The 15,247-nt window shown below is 38.3% G+C and overlaps 1 protein-coding gene across 5 annotated transcripts in view; it reads right to left on the reverse strand.

Annotated features, from left to right (window-relative positions):
- Window positions 1-232: 232 nt before the first annotated feature.
- Window positions 233-15,247, reverse strand: part of SLC41A2 (solute carrier family 41 member 2) — a 127,589-nt gene continuing 112,574 nt past the window's right edge. For all 5 annotated transcript variants that reach the window (XM_047867604.1, XM_047867607.1, XM_047867605.1 and 2 more), the window contains exon 11: window positions 233-3,703. In XM_047867604.1, coding sequence (XP_047723560.1) covers window positions 3,518-3,703 — 186 coding nt within the window. In that variant the 3' untranslated portion in view covers window positions 233-3,517. The remainder of the gene's footprint in view (window positions 3,704-15,247) is intronic.

Below are 15,247 nucleotides of genomic sequence, written 5' to 3' on the forward strand. Positions count from 1 at the left end.
AGTTGAGGATGTATGGATTGACGGACCCAGGGATCTGAGCTGAAAAATGAGAAGAGTACTCTATAGTGAAAAGGTGGTAAAGCAATGGTTTGGAGGTCTAGGTACGGTCAGAGCCTAATGTATTATACTCACAAATACAACAAATATACGTACATCACCCTAGTCTCTTCTGGGTGAGTTCCACACAGGCTTGATGTCCATCTAGGTTATCAAGAAGTACAACAAGACTGGGTAATATTTCTTAAATTTTATTCTTATTTGAGTTTACAACAATTCAAAGATGGCAGATGCCCATTATAAATGGGTATACTGGACCATACATACTTTGTAAGGCAAGGAAGCCCAGTTACTGAAAGAGTTTGAAAATGTACTTCTTTTGGCTACGTCACTGATAGTCTATGATGCGAAACTCTTGATGTCTCCCAGAGGATACATTATCACAAGTTTCCATTGTATCAGGTTCTAAACTTTATTTTTTAAAGAAAGAAAATAGTGAGCAAGAATAAAAATATGTCTTAAAAAAGATGATTTCTGTATAAATAAAGCGTGTGATAAATTAGTGAAAGGAAGAAGTTTGGAGAGCAGAAGCTTTTATGTTGTATAAAAATAAATACTGTCAATTTACATAATTTAAGACTGAAAATAAATTATTCTGTGGGTAAATAAGTCAGCTTATTGGTTGCATACTTATGTAAAGGCTTATAGAAAACCAGTAAAAAAAATTTTTAAAGGAATCTACATCCATCTTATAAATTAAGTGATCTAATTGGTAACTGATTTTTCCATGTCTTTATTATTATTTTTCCCCTTTGACATGCCTTTTTAGACATTTGGTTGCTGTAACCAAGATTGGATAGCTAAAGAGAAAGGAGACAGAACTCCAATCAGTCATGCTGGTTATTTATTAGCATCTATGGAAAATGGTTAAATCTGGGAAGGGGGTGGCAACTAAATGTTCAATGAAATAAGGCATTGTTCTTTATTCTGAAGTCTTCGTTTATTGGTGTCTTCCTTGGTCTTAGGAGCGTGAATAATTTAGAGTTGGCTATCCTTACCATTACGATCTAGTAAATGGAGGTTTCCCTGTCTGAAACCTGAAAGATGTAGCAACACTCTATCCTATTTTAGAAAATCCTGATGCTTCAGACTATTTCCAGTCAGTTAATTAGTTAGGTACTCTTGATACACCCAGGGGTCTTAGAAAGAGTACTGGCTCAGGGGGCCAGAGACCCAGATTTTAGTCATGATTCGGGCACCCTGCACCCAGGCAACTTTAGAAGTGTAACTTCTCTGCACTTCAGTTTCTTCTGCTGCAAAACACAGATAAAAGTATCCACCTGACCTATTTCACAGGTACTGTTGTGAGTACTATCTAACATAGTGTATTCGAATGCGCTTCAGAATATGTAATGCATTAAAGATGATGGTAAATGCTTTAAAAGTATGGTTTGCTGGGCACTTTTTCATGTTACAAATCAAAATAGAAATCTATCAGGAAATACAAATGCTTATGAATCATACAGTCCAGATGTAAATAAGTAATTTACAAAAGCTTTACAATAAAATCAAGGAAATTATTTATGGATTTTTTTAAATAAAAAAATCTTTGCAGCTAAATATTCATTGACTTAATCATTCTTTCTTTTAAAAGAATGTTCACTGTTTGACATTATAACTCTCCAAAGGAGAAATTCTATAATTAGTTCAGTTCTCTGCCTTGCAAGATTCATTATAAGGCAGAAGAGTGGAATAATTAAAGTTTTAAAATAAGCAAAAATAGATAACTCTACACCACAGTCCCCTTAAAGAGTTTAATAGGAATACTTACCCCAACGTTTATGAACAATGTACTATTTATATAATATTAACACTAACTCACAATTTAAACCACAATGATCAAAATTAATGTACATTTCCCCCCTTATCAGTTAAATTATTAGATATCTGATGGGCTGGAGAGATTCCACTGAATTTTTTTAATGAACTATATGTGATATAAAAACACCTATTGAATAACTAAAGAGTTGGTAAAGTTTTGGAATATAGATCAGGTTTTAGAAAAATATATAGGAAACATAGCAGTGTATATGATAGAGTTCCCATGTAGAAATAAGCTTGTGCAAACAGATGATATGTACAGGCATGACCAATAATTGAAGTAACCCACCAACTTCTCTTTTAAAATGGTAAGCCTAAAAGTTCCAATAGACTTCTTTGGAAGAGCAAGTGAATCACTTGCTCATTCTAAGTCTCATAATATCAAGGTTATATTAAATTGTAGGTTTTTTTTTAATAAGAAAAAAACTATTCATTTTAATATAGGTAATAAATAGTAAATTCTGGGCAGTAGCAAAATTTTTGGACCAAATGACAAAAGCATATCGATAAAATGTGTTTAAGAACTACATAATGCTAGGGCACCTGAGTGGCTCAGTCGGTTAAGCATCTGACTTCGGCTCAGGTCATGATCTCACGGTTCATGAGTTTGAGCCCCACGTCGGACTCTGGGCTGACAGCTCGGAGCCTGGAGCCTGCTTCGGATTCCGTGTCTCCCTCTGTCTGCCCCTCTGCTGCCTGCGCTCTGTCTCTCGCATTATCTCAAAAATAAATAAACATTAAAAAAAAAGAACTACATAATGCTAATATTCCAATAGTACTATGATCTTTGCTATCAACAATCCAAGATTCAGTACTCCATCAAACATTTCTCTGTCTGTCTTCTGTCTCTCCCCCCTCCCCCCCCCCCCACACAGGATTTCTCACATCATCTCGTCCCTATAAATGCAGCTCGTTTTCTCTTGTTATTGACTATTAAGTTTTCTTAAAAAGATCAAAATTCTTTTAACAAATCAATGATCAAAAATGACCCATTGCTTTCTTTAAAGATCCGTCAAGGTCATTCTGTATTTAAACAGTAGCCTGTGAAGACTTTACAGAGCTGAAATTAGCATTGGCACAGGGAAAAGTGAGTTTATCTTATGCTCAGCAGAACATATTTAGGTCAGGTTGGGAGCTAGTAACTGATCATTTATTCTCAGCTAGCAGAGAGGTGGGCATAGTTAAAACTATTAAAGGCTGGGTTGGGTCTCTTTCATTTTGTAGTAGGATTTGCAGTCCAACACATCTGTGAGACAAGAAAGGCTAAAGTAGAGCTCTGTTTCCTTGAACCTGGCATTGTAAGTTAAACAATAACACATATTTCCGCTACATCAGCGGTTTTTAACTTCTTCATTGTAAACATCCTATATACTTTCCTATTTTGTTAATTTCGGAGCTTGAGCTTATGTCTACATCTATGTCAAATTATCATTTATTCTATGAAAAGCAGCACAAATACTGTTGATTCTGGTTTTAACACAAATTCCTTAAAAAAATGTTAAGGCCATTTAATTGAATCAGGGCCAACTGAAGATTACCCTGGTAGAAGTCAACTACTGATTTAAGATTTTTGAAAAAGAGTCATAAGTGGTTGTCTTGTGTTTTCCTCCATGGAACTTGAGAACAGTTTGAGGACTTATTAGTCTCCAACGTCTCCATCTCGATCGCCAATAAGCCAAAGAAAATGAAAACTTAAGGCTAACAAAGCTGTTCCAAGCAGATCACCCAATGCCGTCAGATAGGGGATGGAGAAACTATCCGGGTCCTTTCCTTTCCTCCAGAAGTGATGGACCATCCAGTCAGCAATCCACAGCAAGGTAAACACCTAGAAAACACCAGAGATTACTTCTATTGCCTGGGTATTTGTACCCCAGTAGACATAACGCCCACTGGGCCATAATCCTACACCACTGCTTTCTGAAAGGAAGAGCATGCGTCAAGTCAAGAACCATGCTTGAAGAGAAGAAATCTTTAACTGACAAGAACATCTTTTCACAAGAAAAAATAGCGTGTGTATCTGTTATTAATAACATTTTTCTTCAACTTTTCATATACCTTCTCATTTTCTTCAAGCTTCCCCAAATCCCAATAATCCTTATATTGAATAGTATTATACAGTTGCCAAATCACTGTAACGTTTCAACTTCTTTCTATATGATAAACCTGAGAAGACATATAAAGAAGGAAATAAAAACTAAAATAAGGAATAACATTTCTCCTATTGAAGGTATATCAAATGAAATAAAGATGGGGAACTGACCACGCACTCACTAATTATAAGGCCATGGGTGGCTTCTCAAGGGAAATTTCAGCCAATGGTAAGGACAGTAACTAGAAGGGAGGTGTAGTGAGGAATGACTCATCTACATGGATGTATTATAGATCTAGACAGAGAGTCAAAATATATTAAAGGGTTATTCAAATGTGAAGGTGATATATGTAAGCACTTTCTAGGATATCAGGAATATGAAGACGTTTGTAATGCTTTGAATTTTGGGACCAGATATTTTTCTCTTTGAATATTTAAAGTAGAAGGATTGTCTAATTTTCAAATTCCTTTAGTATGAAGGGATTTGGGACTAGAGAGGTCAGTGTTCCCTGGTTGTGGACAACTCATCAAGTAGAGTTTAGTGGCTACGAGCACTTCTCTGTCACCTACTAGCCAAATGAAGGCAAGTAGCTTAACCTCTCTATTTCTCGCAAGTGAACGTTAGAGATAATAATGGCACCTACCTTCACGAGAACGCTGTGAGGATTAAATAGACTGAATAGTTCGGTCCTTGGCACACAATAAGCTTTCATCAGATATCTGCTACTAGTAGATTTTAATGGTGTCATTGCTAGGACCATTTGTGGCCATCTCATTCCTATTTCTATGTGCAGGAGGAAGTGCATCCTTGGCCCAGAGTCTACGCCAAGGGTCTGTTACCTTTTACTGACACGTAGATATGGAGGCTCACTTTGGGCGAGCTGCCTTGGGTTCTACACTTGTGTGTGCTGAGGTTTAGCTCTGACACCTTCAGAGGAGACTGGCTCGTCTACAGAGAGAGACAGATGTGTAACCATTCCAAAGGAGTGAACTTTAAATATCTTTGGACATCTGTCAGAGAGGGAGGCTGTGTTTTAACCCATTTTATTTAATATGAAGTTATTTGTTCTTTAGTGTTTCCCTGGCAAAGACTGTTTTAGAATCACAGAAAGTTCCATCAGAACAATCTGTTTTGCGTGTGGAGGAAGCATGGAATATTAGAAATAATTCTGGACTTGAAAATGATAAGATGCAGATTTGATTTCCATTTATCAGCTGTATGACTGTGGGCAAGCTTCTTACCATGCTGAGTTTAAATTTTCTCATTTTTAAGAAAAAATTTTTAATGGTTATTCATTTTTTGAAAGAAAGAGGCAGAGAGCAAGCGAGGTAGGGGCAGAGAGAGAGGAGACACAGAATCTGAAGCAGGCTCCAGGCTCTGAACTGTCAGCACAGAGCCTGACATGAGACTTGAACCCACGAACCACGAGATCATGACCTGAGCTGAAGTTGGATGCTTAACCAACTGAGCCACCCAGGTGCCCCAAATTTTCCCATTTGAAGAAAACCCAAAAGGGCCTAATATCTGCCACACTGACTTTGAAGTAAGTAATAAGAGCCTTGGTCTGGGGGCATGAATAGAAAGGTAAGAAAGCACGATCTCAGGGTACATCAATAAAAGCATAATGCACAGAGCGAGAAAGAGTCATCCACTGGACCCTGAATGGGCCAGGCCACATCTGGGCAGTGCATTCTGTTCCGGATGCCGTATTTCTATAGAAACTAGGTCACCCCAAGTTTGCTAGATTCAGGGTCTAGCAAAGTGAGTAGCTCACAAAGCAGATACTTGGTATCCAACTGAATGCTGGGGAATCAGTGTGAGACAATGTCATACAACAGTCTGTCCCAGGCAGGGAGGGTGGTAGATGTGAACGTAAGAAGGTTATAGTATCAGGAGATGCTAGATTATAATACACAGCTTCAGAGGGTAGTTTTAGGCTAAAGGATAAAAGGTACCAAAAGACAGAACTTTTTTCAAGAAAATAATTGGGGTTGTCTATAAATATAATAAGTTAGGTAGTAAGCTGTATAATACTGGACTATATGGAAGTTCAATAAAGGAATGTGCTGATGAATGAGTAATGTGTACAAAAGGAAACAACAGTTTTAAAGAGAAAAAGGTAGCTGATTTCCATGAGACTGGCAAGAAATGTAAATAAATAAATCTCTTTTATCATATATGCATCATTATATATTCATGTAGGAGATATTTAATATATAGTTATATACATAAATTTATTCAATATATAACATCATACATATGTGATATATACACAATTTACTAATTCCTTGTTGCACATCTGCATTGAACAGATTAGATTTGTCTAGAACAGGAGTGGGTAAACTATAGTCCATGGACTAAATTCAACCTGCCAACTGTTTTTATAAATAAAATTTTATTGCAACACAACCCCACCCATTTATTTACTTACTTTCTATTTAGTCTATTATTCAATCCTCACAAGATACTCATGAAATAGGCACTATTATTACCCTTGATGTTCATTTGGAGCAATCAGGTCGGAGAGGTTAAATAACCTGTTTTACAATGACAGAACTATGTAGCTGTGACAGAGACCATATGGTCCACAGAACCCAAGACATTTACTCTCTGGCCTTTTACAGAAAAATGTGTGCTGACCTCTACTCAGGAGACCAATACTTGTTCATACAGAAAGAAATAAAATAGCATCCTTACCTCATACACTAAAATAAATTCTAGCTAAGACTCAAGTACAAAAAGCAATACCTGAGAAGTTCTGTAAGAGAATGTCTTGTGACCTTGATGTAGGGAATGATCTCATAAGTAAAATGCGTAAAAATGCATAAAATATTTTAGTTTATAAACAATTTTAAATCAAAGATTTATAAAAATAAATAAATTAATTAAAGATTTCTGTGGTTCAATAAATACCACAAATAAAGTTAAAAATCACTCTCCAGGCTTGGGGGAGAAAAAAATCTCTGCACTGTTTATAACTGACAAAGAATTAGTATTCAGAATATTTAAAGAGAATATACAGAGAACTCCTACAGTTCATAAGAAAAAGACACAACCCAATAGAATAGAAAAGGAAATCTAAAGTGTTAATAAACATATGAAAAGATGCTCAACCTCACTAATAATACGCAAATGCAAATTAAACCGCATTAAACTCCATTTCATACCCAACTGACTGGCAAAAATCAATGTTAAAGCAACAGTAATAGCAATTTTGTTTTGTGAAAAGTTGTAATGGATACATGCCATGTTCAAAGAGGTTCATGTGAACGGATTTAATTCTCAAAATACCTCTATTATATGCTTTGGACTATTACTATCCCTTTTTTTTTTTTTTTTTTTTTTTTTTTTTTTCTATTCCTGCATGATTTTTTTTTTTTATTTTTTTTATTTTTTATGAAATTTATTGACAAATTGGTTTCCATACAACACCCAGTGCTCATCCCAAAAGGTGCCCTCCTCAATACCCATCACCCACCCTCCCCTCCCTCCCACCCTCCATCAACCCTCAGTTCTCGGTTTTTAACAGTCTCTTATGCTTTGGCTGTCTCCCACTCTAACCTCTTTTTTTTTTTTTTTTTTTTCCCTTCCCCTCACCCATGGGTTCCTGGTAAGTTTCTCAGGATCCACATAAGAGTGAAACCATATGGTATCTGTCTTTCTCTGTATGGCTTATTTCACTTAGCATCACACTCTCCAGTTCCATCCACGTTGCTACAAAAGGCCATATTTCATTTTTTCTCATTGCCACGTAATATTCCATTGTGTATATAAACCACAATTTCTTTATCCATTCATCAGTTGATGGACATTTAGGCTCTTTCCATAATTTGGCTATTGTTGAGAGTGCTGCTATGAACATTGGGGTACAAGTGGCCCTATGCATCAGTACTCCTGTATCCCTTGGATAAATTCCTAGCAGTGCTATTGCTGGGTCATAGGGTAGGTCTATTTTTAATTTTCTGAGGAACCTCCACACTGCTTTCCAGAGTGGCTGCACCAATTTGCATTCCCACCAACAGTGCAAGAGGGTTCCCGTTTCTCCACATCCTCTCCAGCATCTATAGTCTCCTGATTTGTTCATTTTGGCCACTCTGACTGGCGTGAGGTGATACCTGAGTGTGGTTTTGATTTGTATTTCCCTGATAAGGAGCGACGCTGAACATCTTTTCATGTGCCTGTTGGCCATCCGGATGTCTTCTTTAGAGAAGTGTCTATTCATGTTTTCTGCCCATTTCTTCACTGGGTTATTTGTTTTTCGGGTGTGGAGTTTGGTGAGCTCTTTATAGATTTTGGATACTAGCCCTTTGTCTGATATGTCATTTGCGAATATCTTTTCCCATTCCGTTGGTTGCCTTTTAGTTTTGTTGGTTGTTTCCTTTGCTGTGCAGAAGCTTTTTATCTTCATAAGGTCCCAGTAATTCACTTTTGCTTTTAATTCCCTTGCCTTTGGGGATGTGTCAAGTAAGAGATTGCTACGGCTGAGGTCAGAGAGGTCTTTTCCTGCTTTCTCCTCTAAGGTTTTGATGGTTTCTTGTCTCACATTTAGGTCCTTTATCCATTTTGAGTTTATTTTTGTGAATGGTGTGAGAAAGTGGTCTAGTTTCAACCTTCTGCATGTTGCTGTCCAATTCTCCCAGCACCATTTGTTAAAGAGGCTGTCTTTTTTCCATTGGATGTTCTTTCCTGCTTTGTCAAAGATGAGTTGGCCATACGTTTGTGGGTCTAGTTCTGGGGTTTCTATTCTATTCCATTGGTCTATGTGTCTGTTTTGGTGCCAATACCATGCTGTCTTGATGATGACAGCTTTGTAGTAGAGGCTAAAGTCTGGGATTGTGATGCCTCCTGCTTTGGTCTTCTTCTTCAAAATTCCTTTGGCTATTCGGGGCCTTTTGTGGTTCCATATGAATTTTAGGATTGCTTGTTCTAGTTTCGAGAAGAATGCTGGTGCAATTTTGATTGGGATTGCATTGAATGTGTAGATAGCTTTGGGTAGTATTGACATTTTGACAATATTTATTTTTCCAATCCATGAGCAGGGAATGTCTTTCCATTTCTTTAAATCTTCTTCAATTTCCTTCATAAGCTTTCTATAATTTTCAGCATACAGATCCTTTACATCTTTGGTTAGATTTATTCCTAGGTATTTTATGCTTCTTGGTGCAATTGTGAATGGGATCAGTTTCTTTATTTGTCTTTCTGTTGCTTCATTGTTAGTGTATAAGAATGCAATTGATTTCTGTACATTGATTTTGTATCCTGCAACTTTGCTGAATTCCTGTATCAGTTCTAGCAGACTTTTGGTGGAGTCTATCGGATTTTACTATCCCTTTTTGACACAAGAGGATACTAAGGCATATGTGAAGTGTAGGAAGCCTGCCCGAGATCACACAGCTCATGGGTGGAGCCAGGCTCAAACCCATATTATAGTCCAACGCTAAGGCCCAAATTATCGCCCGTCAGTGCAGCTCACTGTTTTTGCTCAAAAGAACTCTGCACTGCCAACAGGAGTATAAATTGGCGCACTGCTTTGGGGACCAACTCGGCAACATGTGTGCGTTTCCTCAATTCGGTAATTCCACATGGAAACATGATTTTTCCCCTCCGTTTCTTCTGCAGCATAGGTAAAAGGGTAAAATTGTTCATGGCTGAAGGAGACTGCCCCGGGGGCTCCACTGAGCCCCAGTCCCACGTGGCTACCTCAAGGACTGAGAAGACCAATATCTTGGTGTGTTTGCAAGAGCGCCGCCGGGAAACTCCTACATGCATGTTCGTTGCACCGTTGTCATAAAAGTCCAAAGTTGGAAATAACCTAGAAAGTCTCCAGGCAGAGGGATGACTAAATGGACTCCGAGGTCACATGACTGAACACTGCAGAGAAGCTAAAATGAATGAAAAAGAGCTACGCGACTCGATAGGAGCATGTCTCAAAAGCCTAAGGATTGAATGAAAAGGCAGTAGGAGACTACGTAAAGATTCCAATGAGGCTTATAAATACGACAAAAAATACAATATGTTATTTATAGATTCATTCCGTAGCAAGAGTACAGAAACATGCTTGGTAGTGACACATACCAATTTTGCTAACTGCTCAGGAGGGGAAGCAAATGAGACCAGGTACAGGAGGCACCAGCCCTATACATGATGTATTTTTGATTATTTTGAAGTAGTTGTTTAAATAATTTGTTAAGAGTTGATAAAGCTGGTGTTAAATACAAGATCATCTTATTTCCTATTTCCTATAGTTCCTGTTCCTTTGTATTTTATAATTAAAAAAAAAAAAAGTGAGCTGCTGGGGCAGTGGTTAACTCACTGACCAGGGCGATCCGAGCTACATCTTAGAATGCCTGAGAGAGGAAGTCAAGTGTGCCCTGAAGAGGCCACAAAAGGTTTGGACTTGTTAGTACCAAATGGCTCTGAGGCTAACACCAAAGGGGTCTTTAAGTGTCTGTGTGTGGAGTGAGAAACTGGCTGATTCTTTGATCATTCTCGCAACTGTCCTCTCCAGCTGGGAAAATAAGGGGATGTTTTGTGGAGAAACTGAATGGGAAAGTCTCAGGACGCAAAAACGCGAGGAAGCATCAAGCACTGGTTGAGAATGAGGATTAATTGGTAGTTAACAATGGGATTCCTTTAGCCCCTGGTTTTGTTCCAAGAACAGTGGCAGGTGGGAGTATACCCCCCAGAGAGGACATTAGATGTTCACATTTGGAGGGCTCCCAGTTAAGCGCCCCCACCCCTCCATCCTCTGCTGGTAGAGCGCCCAGTCAGCAGCCTTCTCCACTGCCCAAGCTACCTAAGTTTGCCGTGCCGCGGTCTCCTCCCTGTAAGATAGAGGAAATGATGCCTATCTCAGCGAGACAATGATGTGAAGATGAAATTGGGCAGAATACTTAGAACAGCGCCCGATACATAGAAAGAGCATAACAAACACTGACTATGATTTAAAAAAACAACAGGTCATACATGAAGGAACAAGAACCTGACTTCCAATAGCAATACTGGGAGACGAGGAAGCAAACGCCTTCGACATTCTGAGAGAAAGGCATTTCCAAACTAGAATCCTATACCCGGTCAATTTATCTACTAAGTGTGGAGGGTAAACGGAGGCATTTTAAGACATGCATGCGCTCAGGAAGTTTTCTCCCATGTTCTCTTTCTTGGGAACTTTCTTGAAAATCTGTTGATGCAGAATGAGGGGAGAACCAAGAAAGAGAAAGAACGGGGATCGGGAAATAGAAGAGTGAACCGAAAAGAGCAAGGAGGGAAGAAAGCTCTGGGATGAGAGCCATGCAGTCTGGCTCTGGGGAGCCAGAGTCCAGACACAGAAGGAGGATGGAGTGTCTGGAAAGGAGGTCTCTGTGATCAAGGCAAATGGCAAATTATCTGACATAATAGAGTTTGGGGGCAAAAAACTAAGTCTAGGTATGCAACGACTGTGATGGAGCACTTAGGAAAAAATTAAGGATAGGTCTATAGGAAACTATGCCAGTGAAAAAATAGGGCAATTATCTCTGGAAAAAAATCAAAGAGAGGTTAAGAGGAAGAAAATATAAAAGGAAAAGAAAGAAAATATCATTATACTGCATGACTCGGCTCTGTGATAAATGATATTTACGGTCATAGAATATAAACAATACTATTCGTTAAATAAATTTGAGCCTTCCTATATTAGGAGGATGACAGTTGGGGAAATAAGGCATTGAGCAAGATGGCTATATCCTCATCTACCATAACTAAAAGTCCATAGATAATTTCTTAAATTAAGAAAGCAAAATTAGCAATCCAACATAGAAATAACAGAAGTAGTACCTAAAGTTGCTCTGGAGGACTAGTAGGAACTAGTTTTATACACACACACACACACACACACACACACACACACTTAAAAGAACTTTTTAAAGCATAATTGTATATAGAACATATCCTTTTCCAATATGTGACCCATGAATGAATTATGAAATCAATTTAATGTAATGAAATAGAATAAAATAGAATACAACGGGTTAGAGTAGAAAGTATTAGCATGCTACTAGGGACATTTCATAAAACTTTTGTTTCAGCTACAAAATTACATATATTTAAATATAAATAAAATATAGAAATATATATGCATTAGTTTCAGTATAAACATATTTCTTACTGAGTGTTGTGGTCGAAAACATTTGAAAGCTACTGCTCTAACATGTACTTTTCACATGTTAGGTTCCAGGGATCTCACATGTGAATCTCTGGAAGGGGAAAACCATGCCATCTTTCTATTTGACCTCTTGGTTTCTAGCAAAACACTTTTACATGATAAGCCTGAAACAAATGGGTGTTGCTGAAGGGGCTCTACCACTGAATGACTGTGTTACTGTCAACGAGTGAATAAAACCCTCAAATGTTAGTTTCCTCATCTTTTCAATGAGATATCCATTAACTATCTCATTGGTACATTGCAGAAATTAACTAATATGTGTTAAGGGTTAAGCAAATGTCTGTACACAGTAAGTACTGATGGGGAGAAAGGAGAGGGTTTCAATACCACCAGAATTCTATAAACACTAGAGTGCAGTCTGAAGTTTCAGAGCTCAGTGCCTGGTGGTGCTCTGGTGAGGAAACAGGGCAAGAAATCCCCAAGAGCAGGCAGCAGGTCTGAAGGGTCTGTGTGCCACATGGGGAGAAAGTGGTTCCCCTGCTTGAAGAGCATTTGGTAGAGGCCATTCAGCCTCCCTGCTGGCAAAAGTCTCAGCGGACCCCAGAGAGCAGCCAAATTTGCTGGTATTGGGACGAAGATGCTAGAGTGTGGCCAAACCTGGCACTGACTGTGTGTTGCGATTTGCCATAATCTCTGAACCTCTGTCACTGAGTGACCACACAAACGTTTTCTAGGACAAGCCGGCACTGGGCCATTGCTCAGCAAGACCCTCCCCTAGAGAGTTGGTGTGGGTCTCAGCCACAGGGGTTTTAAAACACAACCTCATTTGAGATAAAACTCTACAGAGAGGTGATGCCTGGCAGGTAGACAGCTTGGGCACAGACAGGATAGAGGTGGGAAGCAGACAGAGAGGGCTGAGACAAAGGAGGGGTGGGGTTATTTTTAATCTTATTTTTTATTTTTTTAAATTTACATCCAAATTAGTTAGCATATAGTGCAACAATGATTTCAGGAGTAGATTCCTTAAGCCCCTTACCCATTTAGCCCATCCTTCCTCCCACAACCCCTCCAGTAACCTTCAGTTTCTTTTCCATATTTATGAGTCTCTTTTGTTTTGTCCCCCTCCCTGTTTTTATATTATTTTTGTTTCCCTTCCCTTACGTTCATCTGTATTGTACCTTAAAGTCCTCATATGAGTGAAATCATATAATTTTTGTCTTTCTCCGACTGACTAATTTCACTTAGCATAATACCCTCCAGTTCCATCCATGTAGTTGCAAATGGCAAGATTTCATTCTTTTTGATTGCCAAGTAATACTCCAGTGTATACATATACCACATCTTCTTTATTCATTCATCCATCGATGGACATTTGGGACTCTTTCCATACTTTGGCTATTGTTGATAGTGCTGCCATAAACATTGGGGTGCATGTGTCCCTTCGAAACAGCACTCTTGTATCCCTTGGATAAATGCCTAGTAGTGTAATTGCTGGGTTGTAGGGTAGTTCTATTTTTAGTTTTTTGAGGCACCAAGGAGGGGTGTTTGATTATGGGTTGGTGAGTGCTCAAAGTTCTGGACCAGAGACCAGGGAGCTGGGTGAAACCATTTCCACCTCCCCTGCACACTCGCATGCACATGGATCCACCCCAGGAAGCTAAGCAGCGCCATCTAGTGGAGAATGGAGCCATTACACCAAACCCCACCCAACTGTGCCCTCCAAGGACATCCCCCAGAAGACCAGCACAAGTCACTCCACCTGCTTAGTGTACGGACTATAGAGTGCTTCATACTTTCAGTTCTAGGAGAAACTGGATATAAATTCATTTGGGTTTCATTCTGTTTGGTGGGTCATTTATTTGTTTTCTTTGCTTGTTTTTGCTTACATTGCTTTCTTTTTTCTTTCTTTTCTTTCTCTTTCTTGGATACAGAAAGAGAAAAAAAATTATTTTATGTTTTTAAATTTTTAAATCTATTGTTACATATTTTTTTAATTTTTAAATTTTTTCTTACCTTTTTTCCCTTTTTTTTTTTTTCTATATTCTACCGTTTCTTTCAACAAGGAGACAAAAACACACCTGGGATCTAGCTTTGTTTATTTGATTTTTTGTTTTGTTTTTAATTTTTCAATTTTAATTTTTTTATTTTATTAACATTTTTCTTCCCCCAAAATGACGGAATTCACCCCAAAAGAAAAAACAGGAAGAAATGACAGCCAGGGACTTAATCAACACAGATAATAAGTAAGATGTCTGAACTAGAATTTAGAACCACAGTATAAGAATACTAGCTGGGGTTGAAAAAAAGCACAGAAGACACCAGAGAATCGCTTTCTGTGGAGATAAAAGAAATAAAATCTAGTTAGGCTGAAATTAAAAATGCTATAAATGAGATGCAATCTCGAATGGATGCCATGATGGCACAGATGGATGAAACAGAGCACTAAATCAGCAATATAGAAGATAAAATTACGGAGAATAATGAAGCGGAACAAAGAGGGAAACAAAAGCAAAAGATCATGATACAAAACTTAGAGAACTCAGTGACTCATTAAATAGGAATAACACCCAAATCATAGGAATCCCAGAAGATAGAAAGGGGGGAACAAATTATACCAGAAAACATTCCCAATCTGGGGAAGGACACAGACATTAAATCCAATAAGCACAAAGAACTCCCAATGGACTCAACAAAAACCGACCATTACCACGGCATATCATAGTCAAATTCACAAAATACACAGGCAAGAAAAGAATTATGAAGCAGCAAGGGGGAAAAAAGTCCTTAACCTTTAAGGGAAGACAGATCAGCTTTGCAGCAGACCTATCCACAGAAACTTGACAGGCCAGAAAGGAGTGGCAGAATATATTCAACCTGCTGAATCAGAAAAATATGCAGCCAAGAATTCTTTATCCAGCAAGGCTGTCATTCAAAAAAGGAGAGATAAAGAGTTTCCCAGACAAACAAAAACTAAAGGAGTTTGTGACCACTAAACCAGCCCTGCAAGAAATTTTAAGGGGGACTCTTTAAGTGGAGAAAAGACAAAACAAAAAAGATCAAAGCAACAAAGACTAGAAAGGACCAGAGAACATCACCAGAAACACCAACTCTACAGGCAACACAATAGCACTAAATTCAT

This window comes from Prionailurus viverrinus, chromosome B4 (assembly GCF_022837055.1).
Source record: "Prionailurus viverrinus isolate Anna chromosome B4, UM_Priviv_1.0, whole genome shotgun sequence".
NCBI lineage: Eukaryota > Metazoa > Chordata > Mammalia > Carnivora > Felidae > Prionailurus > Prionailurus viverrinus.